Source organism: Nothobranchius furzeri, chromosome 15 (assembly GCF_043380555.1).
Source record: "Nothobranchius furzeri strain GRZ-AD chromosome 15, NfurGRZ-RIMD1, whole genome shotgun sequence".
Classification (NCBI taxonomy): Eukaryota; Metazoa; Chordata; class Actinopteri; order Cyprinodontiformes; family Nothobranchiidae; genus Nothobranchius; species Nothobranchius furzeri.
Window position 1 is genome coordinate 29,703,540 of NC_091755.1, and position 21,788 is coordinate 29,725,327.

The 21,788-nt window shown below is 38.8% G+C and overlaps 1 protein-coding gene across 1 annotated transcript in view; it reads right to left on the reverse strand.

The window, feature by feature from the left end:
* pex14 (peroxisomal biogenesis factor 14) overlaps window positions 1–21,355 on the reverse strand; it is a 64,448-nt gene extending 43,093 nt beyond the window's left edge. Inside the window, exons 1-2 of the mRNA XM_015967630.3 lie at window positions 21,261–21,355; window positions 19,059–19,106 (exon numbers count right to left, since the gene is read on the reverse strand). Coding sequence (XP_015823116.3) covers window positions 19,059–19,106; window positions 21,261–21,308 — 96 coding nt within the window. The 5' untranslated portion in view covers window positions 21,309–21,355. The remainder of the gene's footprint in view (window positions 1–19,058; window positions 19,107–21,260) is intronic.
* Between the last annotated feature and the right edge of the window lie 433 nt (window positions 21,356–21,788).

The window sequence follows — 21,788 nt, forward strand, 5'->3', positions numbered from 1 at the left end:
CCGCAAAACCTATGGATAATCTAGAGGAATCCATGATGGACATTCAGGAGTAGGTGATGTGAGGAGGTGGACATTATGATATTTCTATTAGGAAAAAGAAAAAAATATATAAAAATTAGCTTGAACTTCCAAAAAATAAGAAAGACTATATTATTAAGGTCGAATCAAACAATAGTTTACTCTGAGAAAGAGTAAGAAAAAAAAAACGAAAAAAGACATTTTAACATTCTTGCATTTAAAATTCAATACCAGTTGAAACATTTAATTGTATTAATAATAGAGATGCACAATACATCGCATATGTATTGTCATCGCAATATCGGCATGCACAAAGAACAGAAAAAAAGCAATGAATGGTCAGCTCAAATATTTGCTACACATAATGCATTTTGTCAATCAAAAAGAAGCATGAAGTTTTTGACAAATCAAATAGAGCTCTTCTCCCATTTGGCCAATCAGGTGGGTTCTTATAGGCTGGGTGCCCACCCCCTAAGCAGACGGGACTTAATTTGGATAGTTAGCAAACACCTGAGTTAGCTTCGTTCTACTGATTCTGCTTTATCCAGGATCCACTGATTGCCTTTTCTTATTCATTTTCTTTTTCCCTTTCCTCACAAATTTTGACATATTTTTTTATTTCCAATATTTTATGATGTTTTTAGTCATTTTCTAATTTCTTTCTTTTTGATTTTCTTGTTCTTGAGTTAAGCATTTGTTTATTTATTGCAAGTCATATCGACATCGTAATATTAATCACCGTTATCGCGCATCACAGGTTTTAATAATAGTGTGCAGCTCTAATTAATAAACAAAATAATATGACATTTTAAGCAGCGAAACACATTTTTCATCCAGTTTCATGGTAACACAATAAATCCCCGCATAAAAAGACAAATCAAAAATGTGCCATGTTAACTGCTCAGAATCTGACACCAAAAAATGATATCAAGATGTATGAGGCAACTCCACGAGACGAATTTCACAAAGAGATTCAGAGGGCATGAAAGAATAAAAAAATAGTAGCGATGGAGGGCTGAAAGAAAATCATTAGCAAGTATAGGATTTAGTCTCAACATGAATCAATTCATTCCAAATTGCCCTGGCCTGTGCATTTGTGAAGTGCCCCTGATATAACAACACACTGGTGGACACGATCAAAAATTGTGTTAGGTTAGTCTCAGATTTCGCCCCCCTCAAACACATGTTTGGAGGACCAAAGCGGGAGAAAGTGAGACGATAAAAAAAATGAAGCTCTATATTAATTTGGCGCTTTCAAGGGTGATTTGCTATTAGGGGCAGCTGTCTTAAATGACTTAACCCAATACCTGTCAGATATCAGAGCCTTGCGAGAAAGGAATTAAGTTTTAATGCAATTATTGTATTTCCTTTGGTGGCCTCACAGTTTGGTGTGGCCAACAGTGCTTTTTAATCTTTTTAAAAGAGCAAGTTTAAATGCCCTTCTAATTGTGACATCTTTCCCGCCTTAATGTGACCTTCAGTAGAGGAAGCAAAGCCTCATGGGAGCAGCTATAGGGAATTATTGACCCTAAGAGACATAAGGAAGTGAGGTGCTGACCTGAGCATTTAGCTAACATTCAGTAGCTCAGAGACACCGAGAGCTTCAAGGGCCCTGCGTGAGAAGAACCATTCTGACAGACTACGTAAAAACCTTCTTTGTATCGTGACTCAGCCTTGTTGTCTCCGTGGTTGGTTTTATTATTTCATAGAAGTAGAGTAAAAACCTCATAACTGGTCAATAACAAAACTCACTTCAAAACTTGGTCAAATCTGATGAAAGAACAGTGAAACGTAAGACAGGGGTCATGGAAAACTTCATTGGCATTTGCAATGCAAAGGTTTAAAAATAACATGCAGCACTGTATCAGTCTCATGGGCAAGGCTACAAACATGACATAAAAAAAAAACATTATGCAAAGGGGGGGGGGGGGGCTGGTGGACGGAAATCAAGCGTTTTTTTTTAAAGACCACTACGTGAGCAGACAACTTTCCATACAGAAGCGTTTTCCTGTCAGCGTTCTTTCATTGCAAACATAAAAAGTCAAAAAGGTCTAGTGGTGAGAAACAATGAAACCTGAGTGCACGTGATCTGGCTAAGACAGTCACAGTGAGAAAAGTGTAAAGATAACAAGAAAAAAAAACAATACATTTCACAAGAGACAACTTTTAGTCAATGCAGGTTGTAAAAAACTGTTACAATGATGTAAAATGAATGGGACCTTTAATTGTTCTGTTTACCAAGAGATGCTTTTGTCTCAATTCTTTTGGACTTGAAATCTTACGTTGGCATTTTTCTCAAAGGTAAATCGAAATGTTTGTCGGATTGTGTAGTTACAAATGGAGAAAACGGTAGAATAAAAAAATTTCATAACGCCAACAAATGTTAAAATAACAACGCAACAAAGTGATTATTTTTCTTTGAAGACAAACGTGTCACCCAGCCCGTTCAAAACTGGTTTGACAGATACAAAGCCAACTCTGGCATTTTTTATGTGCAACTGTCAGCGGTGCTGCCTGGGGTTGCCCTTGTTGAACCATCGAGACAGATGGCACTTTAGATAAGGACATCTCGAGTGGTGCCCCAAAAGCCCTCATGACACAATGATGCCGATATTTTACCCACTTTGGGCAAAAATTCTTTTATAACTCACACATTCTTTTTAATTCAGGTAAAAGGCGCAAACCGTGAGTCTGGAGCTGCTCTGAGAGATGAGGGTCATCAGAGATTAACCCATGGCACTTTAGCAGCGGGGAGTGCAAAAGGGGAGTCGCAGAGAAGCACAACAAACTACTTAGCTACCACAAAACATTCAAGCCCCTTCTCAGCTGCAATCCAGTAATGGATACTTCCTCAGCTCCTCAATTGGTCAAAATGTTTTCATACAATAATTTAATTCAGAAACACATTTACAAAGCAGGAGTAATCAATTTTAATTAGTTGACTTTTTTTTCATTCGCATAAAATTGAATGTACTGCCATCGATCTCCTTTGTTCTTTAATGCAGTGCCTCTTTCCTGTAATTCAAAATTTAGTTTTTCTTTTTCATTTTTTCTTTAGCAGTTAGTGATGACGTTCTGTGGCAGAAGGCTCAGCTTGCTGTTTAGTACAAGAAGTAGGCATAGATAAAGTTCTGCTCACTGTAAGATTTAAAAATGGAACTGTTAACATAATGTGATTTGAAGATTGAAGACATCAGATAGGAAAATGTTTGCAAATGTACCAAATCATGTAGATATGTGTGTAAAGTCATTAGTGGTCAAAGAGTATGATCTTTTCACAGAAAAGTCTCATCTTGCAAAACAAAAGCGGTGGTGACATTTTTGTTAGAGATGTGACCCTAAAGGTTTCCAGTGTAAATTTAGACAAACAGAGGTGGCCACAATGGGTTTTTGAGTGATTTATTGATTTCATTATGAGAAGTTAAGTTAATAAAAAACAAGAACAAAAACACAGAAATGTTTGTCACATCATCTGTAATAAAAAAAGAAATGCACTGTTTTTATTTTTAAAGAAACAAAAACTGAGCTACACTGAAGCTACACAAAGTAACACAATATTATAAATATACATAAAGTATTGTGGAAAAAAAACTCAACTATCAAGTGCTTTCGGTCACATCATCATTGCCTTGCGGCCTTTCACATTCTATTAGCTGATTGAGGCAAAACATCACCAGCAGATGATAACATGAAGCTAGTGACCGGGTGACGCACCACAGAAGTCTGGTTGTGTTGTGGGGAGAAGAGATGCCTCTGTCACAAGCAACTTACAGCGACAAGCCGATTCTCCGTTTGTTGATCCAAAGTGCTGAGGAAGAGGCCAGCCACGAAGAGGCCAGCCACGAAGAGGCCAGCCACATAGACACACACCCTCCAACAGGCATGGCAGTACAAGTTTAAATTGAACACCTTGATAGGCAAATGAAGCTGGGGTGAGGCTGATGCCATGAGGTGGCTTTAGTTTAGTTTGCAGCCTTGCCAGTTGGTCATATTGACTAATAAAAGCAATAGAGGGGATTGTAACAGTAGAGTGAAAGATGTCCTTTTATTGACCAAATTAAATGATCCCGTGAACACATGAAATATGCTCACAAAGCCAGTTCCACAGATTGTGACATTGTAATCGTGTGTCAACTCTTCTCAAGTCAATACCCAGAATGCACTAATCACATGTCTTGGATCACCAGTTTCATGGTCTTCAAAGGGGACCAGAAATAGGTAGCATGACCCTTTACAAAGGGTGAGACCTTCCTTTTCTTCAGTTGGTACAACAGAAAAGTAAGAAAGGGTACAGAGTGTGTTCAGAAAGATATAAAAAGGCTGGAGCAGAGCTAGAGAAGATGAACATCGCCATCTACTGGACAGGCGTTGGATGAGGCTGGAGCCAACTGGGGGAGGAAAAGCCTGGCAGTTTACCCTTGCGGCCTGTTGTTCACTGAGACCTGTCAGAAATATTTAGACACACATGCCAAGACAATGGGCCACACATCTACAGTGGCAGACGAGTCAGAGTGAAATCACCATCAAATCAGGGAGGAAACTTAAAGCCTTCTTTTTAGTTTTGAAGAAGAGCAGAAATAAATAAATTACAGAGTCTGAAACAGATCACATTAGATGACAAAGAAAAATGTTGGCCCAATGTCTTCCACTTCTCAAGGAGTTTCAACTACCAGTTACAATCAAGCTTGAAGAATGGGATAAACACACAGAGCACAGTGCTGACAGCGTAAAAAAAACAGGGTCAGAGAAGGAGCATTTGCCTTTCATCTCATTTAGCCCAATCAGGAAGAGCACAAAGGCAGCTCGTCAGACCAAATAAGATTTCTTCATTTCAGTCTCTATAAACCTGTTATGTTCTACAAGGACTGGAATTGGCAAAAGCATGCCCCACCTGAACGTAATCCACCTTAACTGAGAAACAATCAAACAGAATTTTCAGGTTTTGCAACACGATTACCAGACGGATATCGCAACTACAAATAATTTTCCCATGAGAGGTGCTCCAACATCATTAACAATTATGACAAACCTATTTCTTCTCACTGACTGTTGAGCAGAATATCTCAGCTTTATTGTGCAAACAGCTTGCTCATTTGAATTTTGTGCTTTGATAATTGTTTATTTTTACATTTACTTAATTATTACTGAATAAATACTTGTACTGCTTTGTACAGAAACTGCTTGGACTATTTAAAAACCTTGTTTCACAAAAAAGTATTTTCTTTAAATTAACCGGTTAACTATCAGATACCTATCTGATAGTTAACCGGTTAAGTGCTGTTAATGTTGTAACCGGGTAAAACTGATTTGCCCGGTTAACTGCTTCAAGTCCTTCTGCTGCGCTGGGGTGTAATATATTTTGTGCCACTAGAAGGCGCAAGAGCGGTTGCTATTACTGGGCAACCGCAGAAGAAGAAATTAGCTTGTCACATGACCAAAATAACGTGCTCATACGTGAAGCAGTTAGCAAAGGGCACAGCGTTGGAGCAGTTTATTCTGAGTTACATGAATCCTGAGTACATCACAGCGCTGAGCCTGGCAGAACATGGCACAGCAAACTGAACCAAAACCAGCAAAAGGTCAGTCGGCCATGATGCTCCTGCTTGCATCTAACCCCTAATTTGTCTAGTAAAATAAAGAAATGTCAGTGTAATTATTTAGTTCAATGTCAGGATACTATAGTTATTAAAAACCGTGGCCTCCAGGATGCGCTTATAAGCACACAACTGCAAGCAGCGCTGTGTATTTGATGGCAGATGGTTCACTGCGCAACAAGTTCGGAGTCTGACGGATGCGCTTGTTTCAGGAACTAGCAGAATGCCAGATCAGAGCTCAACACGTCAGGATTTGGAGTCTTATTTCCTGATATTTGGATATCTTGCCTCAGGTTGGATAACAAAAACACGACTCTACCACTGACTTTGTTTGCTCTGCAACACTGATGTTTTATCTCTACAAATAACACACGCCTGGAGGAGTTTTGCCATGTGGTGGAGTTGCTAATGCTAATGGTTAGCTTCTACTAACTAAGATTTTCCCTGCTGTTTCCTGGACGTTAAAACAACAACAGCCTTCCCAATCGTGAGCTAAGGTCATGAATGTTAAGTGACAGTGTGACAGATCTGTCAGACTTTTCAAATCCTAATGTTTCACCGTCTATTTTCTATTAGAAGCTAATGCAGGAGATAGGTGTAGGAGGCTATTTTCATGTTCGGCTTGCATGAAAAACTCAATGATCGATTATAATCATGAACAATTAAAACATGTTTCTTCAGTGTTCTATGCCTTTAATGACATGAAGACAAATAAAACAACTTAAGTCTATGTTTAAACAAAAAGATTTTTATGAAACTTACAACATAAAAACACCAAAACCAAGACATAATGTGAGCACTCAGACAGGAATGTTGCAAGTCACTCCTACACAGCACCAATACTTTGTGTGATTATGTGAAGATTTAAAGCATTGACCAAATTTAAGGCGTTCACACCCATCTTAAGTCAACAAATTGTCACTTTGTGTGACGAAAGGGGAATGCATGTTTTACCAACATACTCCAAATGAATGAGGGACAACCCACGGTGAACTAGTATAGAGTCACATGTGGTGGTGTGTTACAGCAAAGGGGCTGAGTTGGCAAGCAGCTCAGCAGCAGACGCACACCTGTTCTGACATTTTCCGTCGACCTTGACGCAGAAAACACATGACAATGCCACTCTGCATTTCAAAAGTACAGCCTGCTTTTGGAAGCCCCTTGACTTCATCCGTTTCTTGTCCGCATGACATTTAAAACCACTTTCCGTACACTTTCAGGGCTTTGACATGGAAAAAACAGTACAGAAAGAAAGAGACACTTATGTAGCAGAAATAAAATATTAAAAACATAAAACTATAAAATAGACGGTCTTTCAAAAAGAGACACGAATATTGGACAGCTGACAACGGTCTGGGCTGGCTGACTCTTTCCAAAGGTTAGCAAGCCACACAGTAAACACTATCTGCGGCAGGAAGAGTGGCCTCATCTTTGTCTCTTCACCCTTTCCTGTGAAGTTTATAACTGAACTGCAATGCACACATCCATCTACTGTTTTAATCAAAGAGAAAGCGAAGAACAGCTGCCAGGAGAGCTACAGAGAAAAACAAATGCAATCTTATTGTTAATCACTGCATTAACAAGAAGTCCATACACACATGCCAGGGAACAGAGCCAGTCCAGGTGTTGGATAATTGTCACTTAAACCAGTTTTTTTGTTAACAGTGACAACCTCTGTTTTTACTCTTGTGGCCTGTGTTTTAAAAGAGCTTGAAAGGGCCTCCGTTAGGCTAAAAGGTGTAGGGAGGTGAAAGGAACTCTTGGCAGTGATTTCTGTAGGATAACTGCAACAGTGTGACTCAGAATTTAAGATGAACAAGTAAAGTCTAGAACACTGATTTATAACACAAGTTAGGGCTGGGCGATAAATCAAAAATGTATCGTTATTGATACACTAAATTTGATCATTAAAAAAAAGAAAAGATGTGTGGGTTGGCGATGTTCAAGTCATTTTAACTCATTCCCTGACAGCCGTTTTCTGATCGCTAAAGGCCTTCGCTGCCAGCGTTTCTCGCCGTTTTTACTGTTTTTTTAAGAGTCACAGAACGTTGAGCGCTAGGATGATGTCAACGCCAAAACAACCAAAACAAAGAGGAGACTCACCTCTTACATCAGGAAGAACCCGCGTGTTTCGAGCGTTATCCATTCTTTCATAATCTGTTGTCGAATTGTGATCGGCAGACGCTTTTCCGGTTCGCGCCTCACTTTACATGGATTTTCTGCTTCCTGATCATGTGACGTGTGACTTATGCAGATGAAGATCGGCTTCAGAGCTGAGATGTTTGTTCTGTCGGCGTGGGGGCTCTTTCCGATGCCCAAACAGTAAAAAAGTGCAAATGATGACTTTAATCGTCATTGGCAGTGAATGAGTTAGGAAGCAGCATCTCCTTGAGTCAAATTACAACGTGACTCAACTTAAAACAGCCCCATCTAGTGGACAACTTTTGTTTTTGCCAATACATGTTGTTATCGTCCATTTATCGTTATCGAGGTGAGCTCCTCATTGTATTGTGATATTGATTTTAGGCCGTATCGCCCAGCCCCAATATATGTGGAAATAAATATCTGAGAATAATTGTTAGTTTTTGGACAGGAACCAGCCTAATTTGTTTACATGGAAGGGGTGGGACACTCAGTTTTGATTTAGCCTCAACTTCTGCTTTACCTCCCTCTGGCTAGTTAATAGTTGTGTTGATGGTCTAGATAGGTGTTTCCCAACCCTGGTCCTTAGGGCACACTGTCCTACATGGTTTCTATGTCTCTGTTTCAGCACACCTGATTTCCATTGGCATCTCAGAAGGACATCAAGTTCTGCAGATGCCTGTTAATCACTCATTCATTGAAATCAGGTGTATGGCAGCAGGGAAACAATGGTGTAGGGCTGGGCAATAAATTGAAAATGTATTGTTTTAGAAACTTCTGACTCTTGTCAGGATAATTTTTCCCATGGCAATACATTAGATAATAAAAAAATGAAAAGATGTGTGTAGATTGGCAACGTTCATGTCCCTTTAAGAAGCTGTACCACCGAGTCACTCAAAAATGTGACTCAACATAATACATGTGGCAGCCCCATCTAGTGGACAACTTTTCTTTCTGTGTATACCTGTAGTTATCGTCCATTTATCGGTATCAAGGTGAAATCCTCAATATTGATTTTGGGCCATATCGCCCAGCCCTACACTGGTGTTTCAAAGGGCAACATGGAAAACATGAAGAACAGTGTGCCCTGAGGACCAGTGTTGGGAAACACTGCTCTAGATGTATAAGGACGGTCTAACTTAACAAAAAGGTCAAAGACCCAACCAAGATAGGCATATCTGACGTTCATATGGTCTAAACACCAACTATGAAATGATTCATGAGATTCTTTCACTTATTCAAAAGAAAAAAAGAAAAAGAAAAAATCTACCCTGAGATTAGGGTGATGTCATTTCAAGGAATAGTCACAAGAAAGATGAAAAATTTTCAGATTTTTTACAGCACACTAAAACCTTTACTGGTAGCTCACTTCAGAACCACATTGTTTAAGTTATAATAACCAGAAATATTTTTTTTACCCAAGTGCTTTTTAATTTTTAGCAAGCTTGACGATAATTTATGTTTCATTTTGGCCCAGAGACTGAGACACATTTTTTTCCAGATTTTCTAGATAAAAAACACAATCTCAGGGTACCACACACAGAGAATCAGTGAAGCCCCATTAGCATTTTGCTTTCATTATTTTCAATCAAACCCAGAAAAGTGACACATATTAATTAATATCCATTACCAGATTTTTTTTCTGCCCCTCTCCCAGGGAAGACGTTCGGAGGGAAAAGAAGCAATTAGCCTAACAAAATAATCAAAAAAATTGTTACAGAAATCTCTGATAAATGTCATGTGAGGTCCCATCTGAATGTACGAAGTGTAATACATTCTTGCAGTCATATTCCATTAAACTGCTATTACAGTCTTGATAGAACTATTAGTCACTACATTATTAATAACATTAATGTATTTACATTTTTGGTGTACAAGCCTGCTTTCATGCAATAATTTATGAAGGCAACTTCAGATATGTTATAACATTCTCCATCTAGGCTCTTTTGTGTTTGTTATTGATTGTGAAAACAGCCAAAAACCCAAATCGAATACCCCTCCACCCTCCCCCGCCTCACATACCCCCTTAATGTATTGGAGTGGGCTGTTTACATTAAAGGACTGGAATAAAGTGCATTTACATCTGAAGCATAAGTTCATAATTTACATTCCAACATTTATTAGAGGTGACAAACGAGCATTTGGTCCACTGGTGCTTTTCCACAATGCAGCACTCATTCAATCCATATAAATTACAGCTGGGCTGGAGAGTGCAACAGCAAAATTATTTTATTATATGTATGCATGTATGACTCTATAGGGGGTTACCAAGACAAACGGGGAATTACTTGATTAGGCCAATGGTTATTAACAAAGAAAGAAATATGAGACTAAGTGTTAGGCCAATCAAATTTTGGCATAAATGTTTGACCCTTCATCAAAAATCTAAAATACACAAAGTGTAAAAGCTTTAGCCAGTGAATTACTGTAGTTGCCTGTACAACTCGTACACAGTTTAGACTGCTCTTTTAAGCATTGCTGTTCCAACTGCTTATCCTTAGCTGGCACTAATATTATTCAATTAAAAGAAACTTGCCTAAAAGGCAGTATTATGTTACATAATTAGGCAGGGCGGCATTTTCAGAAGTGTAGTTACAAATGCGCTGAGGGGATCCCAGTATTCGAACAAATATCTGGCGCTGTAGGGGAGCTTGCAGACAAATTAACAGCTAATAACTTACTGGGAAGCCAGATAAAAGGGGAAAAAAATGTTCCCCAAAGTGTCAATTACAAATAATTTTTCCTCTGATTTCTACACTTGTGAAAGCACGATAGGCTAAAAGGAATTTAAAATGTGAGCTAGAAATCGTATGATGTTCATTTATGTCTTAGGTTTCATTTGTACACGCTGGATTCATTCAGCGAGGAATAATTCAGCCTCGGCAGCAGGATTGTTTCCGATGGCTCTGAAAGCATTAGTGTATGGCTCCCTTATGAGAGCGCTAGCTGGTCTGAGAGAAGACAGACAGATGGACAGATGCAGGGGTGGATGGAGGAAATGAAGGGGGATCCAATCAAATTCGTGTTCATTAAAATAAGAGGACATCACAAAAATGAGAAAGATGCTGACAAATCAAAGGGTCTCAGTACCTGAATTACCATAGTCATTTACTTATTAAAACCAGAATGCTTCCTGTCAATCAAGAGCCATCACATTCCCCATTTGCGGCGGAAAGCCACCGTAATTGCTTCTCATACTAATCAACACAACTTGTGTAATTATGCCTTGAAAGTGACATTGGAGGCTGGGAGCGATGTGAGCAGTCTTGACAGCAGAGACATCTCAGATTCATCGGGAGATTTCTAGCCTCGCTGCAAGGAGACAAGCCACTCTCCGACCAAGTTACTCACTTGAGCAGTTTACAACCATGAACACAAAGAAAAGAACATAAATCAGGCTGAAGTAATTACAAAGCAGAACGGAGAGTATAAAGGAAGCTTAGCTCAATAAGACCACTTTCCCAAGTATATTGAGGCAAAATGACTACACTGTAATTAAACTGGGGTCGTATTTCTATCATTTCTTAAGTAAACATATTGTGACAGTTCTCTAAATTGTGGGAGAATAGGAAATTACAGCTCTGTTACCAAGTTGTTTACCTTAATATACTCACTGCGACAAAAACCCCTACAAATAAAGTCCCAAGTATTCATTAAAGTTTATTGAATTCAGCTTAATCACAGACTTTACATATGTCTCCAAAATGAACTTTGCGTAAAACTAGCTTCAACATTCCTTTGAGCACTACTGAGCTATCCAAACCATATTCCCAGGCTGCATCTGTCACTCGTCACACCGCGGCCGAGCTCGGAAGGTCAGAGCGAGGTCAAACGACTGCAACAAATCAAGAGCCACGAGTCACGGAGAGAGGCTCCATGCTTGCAATGGGTGAATTGTTGGCGTGTATTTTTCCTTAAAAATGGAAATTTCAAGAGTTTCTAAAACTTTTATTATATTTTTAAATACATTCAAAGTACAATGATGTAAATATAGATCTGGTCCAGCTGAACACACAAGGCAGAAACCATTAATGAAAATAATTTATAAAATGGGTCGGACTCATCTGTGCTCATCCTTTTTCAAAGGGGTGGGTGGAACCAGTGGAAAGAAAAAAAGTCAACAACATCAAAAAGAAGTCAACTGATAATTCTGGCACACTATGAGTGGAATAAGCGCAGCGATTTCATCTGCAAACAGAAATGAAAATGAAAGATTTATAGCTCATAAAAAAAGTTCAAACGACAGAAAAACCAAATTCCCTGTCTGTGTCATTCCACACTCATGACCTCCAAACTTTAGCACATGTTGAAGACAAAGTGATGAAATGGTCGTTTGTGGCCAAATGTGAGCAAAACAAGTACAGTTACTGACATAGAAAACAGAGGCTTTTACAGGAAAAGACTGCATGATTCACCCCCTGCGCTCCACTCTAATGAGTCAAAAAGTGTGACCTGCACTTAAACAAGAAGTCACAGCCAGAAGCTGTAAACTCATTTTCCCCATCCGAGCCCGCAACGTCGGCAAGACCTGGAAGATGTGCTAGGAGCATGCACAATAAATCTGACGTGAAATCATAATCATAAAAGCAATTAGCTGACCCTGCGCCACTCGTCCTTGGACACGACAGTGTGAATTCATACGGAGTCCTCTAAGGAAGCTGGCTGCAGGGTTGCATAGAGCGGGGGAAAAGTGCAACACAGCAACAATAGAACGAACGGCCGTTCCTGTGTCATTAACCACCGAAACAAACAGCACATTACGCACCATAAGTGATGCAAAACAGAGAATTGAGCTTTTATGCTTTTCTAAGAGGAAACTTTCTACGACTGCTAAAGCACACTGTGGTGTGCAGATGTGTTTTGTGCAAATGGTGCACCAGTAATACAGTGACAACATCTTACAGGCCTAAATAATAGGCCACACTGTTAAAAGTTTTGTTTTAATTCAAAATTAAGTTCCTTTTTTTAAACTAAACAAGAAAAAAAACAAAAACAATAAAACTGATGTTTTCAGTACATCTTTAAAAAGTGAGCGCCAATGGAATTTTTCTTTCGGGATTATTCTAAAAATTTGTCACAAACCTCAATAGGCGGTCACACACACACACACACACACACACACACACACACACACACACACACACACACACACACACACACACACACACACACACACACACACACACACACACACACACACGCTATCACTTCCTCTCAGTAATTACAATGAGCCCAAACTAGTGGCTGCCACCTAGTGACCGTCTTCTCCAATAATCATGAAATATCTCTATGGCTGGCGCCCCCACTCGGACTATAACTCACCTTTACTGCAGACAGCTCCAATAAAGGATTACAATTACAATTAAAGTAATGAGCAAAGAGGAAAAAAGGAAAATCTCAGAGAAGGTTCCCCTGACTAACTAAATGGTAGCCTAGTTCCTTGACAGAATGGAGTTACCATTTCAGACTTATTACAGCCTCTCATTTCTTATTCTGCCCCAATAATTAATTTGGAGCATGTGGAAACCTGGAGTTTTCAAAAATGTAAATAATGGCTTTAAAATGATAAATGTGAACAGAACAGATAAATGAATTCTCAGACGTTAAGCTCTTGTTATTTTTTAGTTTATGGCACTTGAAGTGTATTTTTTTTCCCATTCAATGATAAATGGAAGTAATTTTTTTTACAGAAACACAGAACAGTTTCCTGATCATCCACCCTACTGGTTTAAAGTGGAATTACATCATTCGTAAACAACCCTGCTGTAGCTAGCGCTAACAACAAGCTAACACTAACATGAGCCAACTGAAACTAAAATAAACCATGGAGTAAAAAGATTCATACTGCTGGACAAAAACTATCACTTACAAGTCCAGTAGCAACAAAGCCAGGTCACCATCAGTCCATGATTTTGTAGCCTCCTTTAGCTTCCTTAAAAACTAGCTCACTCTGGTTTTAGCTTTTTGCTTTGACTCCAAAGACATTACCCTCTTACTTTTACTTCCAGACACAATGCCAACAAAAAAAAACAACTTGTTTTTGTTTTTCTTGTGCTTTTTATTGATGATTGGCAAACTGAAAATGATAACTGCTAGCATTACAGCTAACAGCAGATAAAGAGTGCCCCTAGAGCACCTACCCACTCCATAAAACTATCAAGTGTGGTTTTTGGTCAGCAGAGGGCTGCAGAGTGGTGTCAAATATGAAACTGGTCCAGTTTCTAACCAATCACAGAGATCAATGTTAAAGCTCTAAACCTAAAGTTTAAAATATGATCTATTGTCATTTTAAATAGGTTCAGAATTTTAACATATTAATGTACAAGGAAGGACAATTTGGCAACAATTACTTGGATACCCCAATGTGACCTTTGACTTCCTAGTATAGCTGCTGTTTTACATTTATGTTACACCCACATGAAAGTCAAGCCAACAGATGAGCAACATCTGTCTGCCTGTAGCCTCTGTCACTCACCAAAAGAGCCATCAGGGAGAGGTAAAATGATGAGGAAAAGAGCTAATGAACAACAAACAGTTCCAGCTGCTGTAGCTGTGCCTTTTTGACTTTAGTGACACCCGTTACTGTTACTATGATCTCTGCTAAACAGCCCTGTCCCCCAAAACTCTTACCCTAAACACAATCTTCCGTATGGAAAGATGGCTATTTTGCAGCAAAGGGGCAACAGAAACTTGAAGACTGCTGAGCCAAAACAGATCACTTCAAAGCGGCATATTTAACGCTTGCTAAATTTTTCATCACAGTCGCTAAATATCCTGGGGAAGCAGAGCTTTTGAAGTTGCTGTGAGACCGGGGATGTTCTCCATACAATTCTTTTTCTCCTCCCTCTGCTGTGCTAAAATCCCCAAACCTAAACACAGAACACATATCCAGTTCACACTATCTGTGCCAACATGCACGCACTAACTGAGAGCAACCAAAAAAACAAATAAGTCAGATTAATTAAAGTCTCACAGATTTAACTCCCTGTTGCTGTTCCAGTTAAGAAAATTTATTGTAAACTCGTTTCCAAGCAAAAAAGTCAAGCATGTTTGGAAATGTGTCAGAGTCCGGATAAGCCTTTGAAATGCGACAGGCAGGATGAACGAAACAAACGCTGAGTGATGATGAAATGAGTAAAACTGGGTTAACTGTACTAGTCGTTACTGAAACCGGGAAGAAATGTGGTGAATTGACATTTTCAGAGAAGGAATGTAACTGAAAAAAAAAAACCTGAACTGTTGAAATTGTGGAAATAAAAAACTGCAAAAGAATATTTCCTTTACACAATGCAAAAGATGATTTAAAGCAATCAGAGACTTAAAAAACATATTAGGTTTCAAAATGCTAAAAAATGTATAAATCAGTTCACGGCTTTGGAAAAAAGTAATGTGGTCCGAGGAAAGCAGAGGAAGAAAGTTGAACGCCCATCAAATGCAATACAGTCCATGGGGTGGTGGTATAATCCAGAAGTAACTCAGTTGGTAAGTTCCACGTTCAAAATAAAACATAATATGACCTAAGGACTGAACTAATTGCCTAAATCAAATTACTGACCAGATTTCTTCCAAACAAAATGTGGATTTCTCTTGTTAGCATAATGTACAATATAAGAGCTCAGTGAGGTCAAGTTCTTATTTTTCAGCATAATTAACACCTTAAAGGTTTGGAACGCTCATATATTCTTACATTTGCAGTGGTTGTTAGTAGGAATGAATGCTAAAAGTTGTACTCAGAGGGCATGAAATACCAGTGCATCATTTCCAGGAACTAGAAGGGAGCCACATCCTAGCTGAGTTTCAGACGGCAGGTTTTAGAGTCCTATTTCCTGATATTTGACATCTCGCCATGGATTGGATAACAACAAAGCAACTTTACCACCGAGTTGCAAAGTTGCAGTGGATGTTTTATTTCCACAGCTAACACAAGCCTGGAGGAGTTATGCCGGGTGGTGGAGTCGCTAATGCTAACAGTTAGCTTTTACTAGCCAATACGTTCTCTGCTGTTTCCTGGATGCTGAAGCAACAACATTTTCCCCGTTGCGAGTTAAGATGGTCGACTCCATGAATGTTAAGTGACAGTGTGACGTAGATCTGTCGGGCTTCTATTTTCTATTAGAAGCTAATGCAGGAGATATGGGGAAGGAGACTATTTTCATGTTCAGCCTGCATGAAAAACTCAGTGATTATAATCATGAATAATTAAAAAATGTTTTATCAGTGTTCTACACCTTTAATAGTTTGTTACAGGTATCACTTTGCAGAGGGAGTGCTTGATATTTAACGTAACCTCCACACTACCACAGGAAGTTAGAAAGGCACAAATCTAAGCATGATTATACCGATTTTAAGTGTCCCCATTTCTTTTTCTTTCCGACTTATTCCAGCCACTCTAAGTTTAGCTTGGAAATAAATATGGAAGTTAGAATTTTTAAATTAAAAAACGGCAGGATTACATCCAACACAACGAAGCTCCAATAAACCAACTGTGGCTTTTAAAAGGTCAAACAAGATTACGTCCTAAAACCGTGGAAACGCAATCACTCCAACTTGACTAGCCTCACTTTCAAATTCACTTAGTTCAGTATTTATTGGGAAAACATATGTCTTGCTTTCTTTTTACTTTATATTATAATCAACTGATCTCTAAATGCATGAAAACCCACAAACCAAACTAATAATATAGCCTTGAAGGCATTGAAACCTGAGTGATGGAGATGCAACATGATCAAAGGAAACTTTACGGAAAGAGTCAAAAGATTATGGAACTACCGCCAATAGACTGATACGGGTAACTGCAACCACAAGGGTGAGCCAAAGGTGCAAGTAGGGTAGGGACAGTGTGTTACAGTTCCCACTATTGTGTGGCCGTAAATGTGCTGTTTTTCTTTTTTTATCATTGTGTTTGTTTAAAATGGCGCATTTAAGTTCCAACCAGTTAAGGACACACCGGTACAAGACATCGCTGGAGGGTGGCGTCCCCGTTGCTGTGGAGACGTGCCGGGATTCCCTCGCTGTGGACGTTCTCTCCGATGACGTCATTGGGAAGTCCCCGCTCCGAATTTCTGCAGGCACACCTGCCGCTCATCTTGGACTGAGTGTGTTTGTTCCCCTGAGGGGATAAAAGGAACGCTGGATACACGCCCGAGGAGCTACTCCTAACCCATGAGTAGTCTCCATTTCTGCTCCGTTCTGGACACCCTGACTTTGTAGAATACGGTTGTGATTACGTGCGCGTGGTTAGAGGAAAGCCTCTGCATGGTATTCTGCTTAAGCCTGAGTCAGTGGTTCCCAATCGCTTCATACTGGTATCTTTGCCTTGACAGAAAACTAATAATTTGCTGTTCTTTAAAAGGCTCGTTTTGTTTGGCTGCAGAGTGCCTTTTTGCTTATAGAAGCTCTTCGAACCCCGTACCAGCTTAAGTAAATATTTCAATTGAAAAGCTACCAGAGATCTGTTGATTTTAGTTTGTTTTCCAGCTTTTAATTAAAAGCTGTGATTTTTCTTTAGTACCTTTTTATTTGACTCAGGAGTTTTCGTTGTTGGGCTGTGTCTAGTGGCATTTGTTAGAACCTCCAGCCCCAAGAACAAGGGTAAGCTGTGTAACAAAAATAATGTGTGTTTTAATTAAATAAGGAAAATATTTTTATACCCAGGTTTCTTTCTCATCTTATCTTATCTTTTCTCTGTCCTCTTAGCTTCTTAAAGTAAGGGGTAAAGCATAAGTTAAAACCTAACACAGTGAACGAAGAACAAGGATGAAAGAAAGCAAACGGCATGCCAGAGGCAACAACAGCGGCTGGCAGTGACTGATACAGCAGTCAACTAGCGTGCACATGCACACGCAGGCACACAGTTTTTAAACTGCAGGTCCACAGCTCTGGGTTGTTTGGTGGCAAAGGCTGTGGCACTGGCCCCTGAGCTGAGTCCTCTTGCCACGAAGGAGAGCTCATGCCGAGCAGTGTGCCAAGGCCTGCTGATCTGGGCGAGGTGAGTCAGAACCTGTTAACATGACTGGTGTCCCCAGTCTGACACACTGGGTTGTCTGACATGGCCATGTGCACATGAATGTTATACAAGTGTGTGTGTGTGTGTGTGTATGTGTGTGTGTGTGTGTGCGTGTGTGTGTGAACTCTCTCTCCTCCCTTCTAACCCTGCCAGCACTCCCTTTCCTCTCATCCAGATAAAATCCTTTCAGACACAAATTTCAATTATTCACCTCATCCAAATAATGCCATGTGACAAGAATTATCCCTACTGTAATAATCCACTTAACTGGGAAAGAGCAGCTCATCAAAAAGAGAAAAGGGGTTGGAAGAGAGGGTGGTGGTGGTGGTGGGACTTGTCAACCAGTCTCGAATCAGGACCTTCGTAACTAGAATTTCTTCCCTTTTTAAGGAGGCAGTCTTCAAGTGCACTGGGATGATGACATTGAAGTAAATTGAAAGAAAGCCTGGGAGAATGCTCCCACAATCAATAAAGCCAGGATTAAATTAGCCTTGGCATGAAGGGATGATGGGGGGAAGATGAAGAGTGAATGGTGGCGAATGACATTGAGACATGCCGGCTGAACAAAGCAACCTGGGTGCTGCGCCCATACAAGGACAGTGAACGTACCTGGGATGGTTTCCATCACATTTAGCAACAACTAAACACTTCCTTTTAAACAAGTAGTACAAACAGCAACTGATGCCGATTGCTGTTAGATGACATCATCGTAGTGTTTACGGTACTACTTGACTTCTTTCTAAGAAGAAACAATCTATTAAGGATATTTGTTCAGAACCATTCTGTCCTATCTGCAAACAAAGTCATTAAACTAACCAACATTTGAGGGGAAAAAATAACCCATTTAATCAGAAAACAAAAATTTTCAGTCAAAGTTGTTCATGATCTGCTCCAATCACAACACAGGGATATTAATGTGATACTAAAGTGTTAATTGGAAGCTTTTTATAGTTCTCCTGGGAGGAATTGTTACACAATCAAATTATCCAAATAAAAACACACAGTTAACAAAATAACTTAAGAGTAAAGCTTCACTGATTTTACGAGTAAACATTCAAGCAAATCAGTGAAATTAAATATGACCACAGAAACTTTCAGATTACCAAAAATTGCATTAATCAATCATCAAAATCTGAACCTTTATAAGGATCAGAGTGTCAACACAAAAAATGTCATTAAATGAGAAGGTTGTTTGATTCTGCTTATTCTAAACTCAAACTGCATTGATTTAATTTGCTGTTTTCTTTTTAAATCCATCCCATTTTAAATTAAAATGTGAAGTAAATTCTGACACCTACCAGTGCCTCTCTGGGTTGAGCGGTTCCTTCTAAAGGCAGAAGGCCAGCCTGCAAAGATGAAATAATAAGAAATCAGTAGTGTGATAGAGCCATCTGTTGGAGGATAAAGGTAGTGTTGGTTTACAAGTTACCCTTACAACAAATTCTAACACTTTAGCAGAAGAATTAGAAAAATCTGTAACTGCACACAAAAAAAAAATCACGCTGAATGCAAAAAGTTAAAAAAAGTTTTGGAAACTGGGATTTACAGTAAAAATAATTCTTTAAGTTGTTTTCTGATTGAATTAACCCATAAACATGAGATGTGATTCATCTTGCATATGATACAAATCCTATTCAATTTTTAATCATTTTAAGTCTTTTTGAAGACAGCTACATCAAAAGTGGAAAAGGTGTTATGGAAACATTTTTCATCTAAATTTGTTTTTCAGAAGTTTTAATGATACTGGAAAATCTACATGATTGTTTCAAGCAGTATATCATTCAGTTGCTTAGAAAGCGCTATTAATAGGTCTGGAATTTACTTCAAGTGTAACATTTACATTAAAAGACAGCTTTGTGTACAACAGTGTGCAACCAAGCTCACAATGCAAATATAACAAGTCAACCAGATATCAGGGACAGCACATCTGGCTAAATCAAATGTTTGTTGCATTTTTTAAGCAAGATAGCCACTGGTGAGACAACATTTTAAAAAAGTATGAGTTTCATAAAAAATATAACTAAAATAAAAACAGAGCTAAGTACATAAACTTACCCAGATGGTGACATAATAAAAAATAAATAAAACATTACTACAGCACATCTCATGTCAAGATGTTTATCGACTAGTTTGGGATGACATATGAGAAACTTCAGAACAGATAATGTGTGACGTCCTTTCCAAACAATTAGGGGTGCACCGATTGCAGTTTTTGGCCGATTACCAATCTTGAAAAAACCTGACTTACCGATACCGATTTTTTGCCAATACTGATTTTGTCTTAACTAAAAGCAGATTATGTCAATGCTTCATTTTCCTTTTATTGACAAAATCAATATGAATACTTGTGAAACAATACCAGTTTTAACTGGACATGAAGTCATGTTCTCAAATATAAATGAACATATTTAGCATTGCTGTTGAATTTCAAAATCATATTTGTTCCTTTAGACTTTCATTTTTCTAACTTTGAAAACAAAACTTTTGTACCTGCTTTGACACACTTTAAAAAAAATTCTATAGCAATTATTTGCTTTAACATTAACTAGGGGCACCAGTCCCCCACGACCCTGTGTGGATAAGTGGGTAACAAAAATGGACGGATGGATTAACTAGGGGTGCACCGATTGCAGTTTTTAGCCGATCACCAATCTTGAAAAAGAAAACCCGAGATCGGGGCCGATAGACCGGTGCACCCCTCCAAACAGCTATTAACCTTCGGTTTGGAAAGAATGTTTTAGGTGTTTTTAGGTTACAAATTAATTAAAATAATCAGAGCAAATTAAACATGTATTATTTTAATGTAAACAATACAAAAACTGCATAAACAACATAATTTCATGTTGCATCATTAACTGTATATGACGTATAAGTTTGAAATCTGAGACCAACGCACACCAAGACATCTGTCACTTTCTACTTATTAACCTAGTTTAGACAGAACACAATGCTCCGTTTTATATGCCATGGGTAACATTTGCTTTCTCAAATAGTCCTGTAACTGTAACGACAAATGAATTGTGGTCTGATTAGATGAGCTGCAAGATTCCATCTATACCAAACATTGTAATGGTCGTTTGTCCGGCCATTCAAGTCAAGAGTGGGTTTGCAAAAAACAGATGCATCCCGAAAGAGTGACCTTTACACATGTCAACATGCCATGACAAGATGACAGGAGACAAGTGGAAACACTACGCAACATTTGATCAAGATAAATAACTAATCTGCAAATTAAACACGCCACAATGTTTGTAAAAACGTGTAGTCAAACCCTATACCCCTTGGTGTCCGCTTCTTGATAAAAACGTGCGAGAGATGCAACTTTTTAAACCTAACATAGTTAGCATGCTAACTAGCAAGCACGCTACAATCTATTAGCTGAGCAATTCTTGAATAAATTCATGAAATGTAGACATTTAAAAGCAACAGACTACAAAAATACAGCCACACAGTCAGTAGCTTTATCTGGCCACGAATAAGTCTTAGAGGTACAGAAGGACCTGTGTTGGTGGATCAGGTTGCTCGGTGGACGCCATCTTTCTGTCCATTTATTTACAGTACAGGAGGACTGACTCGTGTTCGATTGCTTTTCCTGAAACACTGATCATTGATCACAGAGACAACTTTCTGTGTAAACAAAACCAACAAAAAGTAATCGGTTAAGGAGCAGCTGGCTGGGTAACATTTGATTTTTTATTTTAGTGCTGCACTTTTAAAAATAGACTGTCTTACACAAATTGAACATACAATTACATTTACCGTGCAAACTAAATACATAAACAAACAAATAAATAAATAAAAATGGTTGTTATGATTCCCACTTTTGGGGCCATGATTTTGGGCTCTTGAAATGAAACTGCATCCCCAATTGTCAGTCACAAATAGTTGATTTTCTAAATCTGAGACACGCATACCCTATGCGTGCTTTTGCAGACAGTTTAGCATCAGCCATTTCACATTAATTAATTTTTTTATTATTCTTTTTCAGGTTTATTTGATTTTAATTGTACACGTGGCCAGTAGTTCCC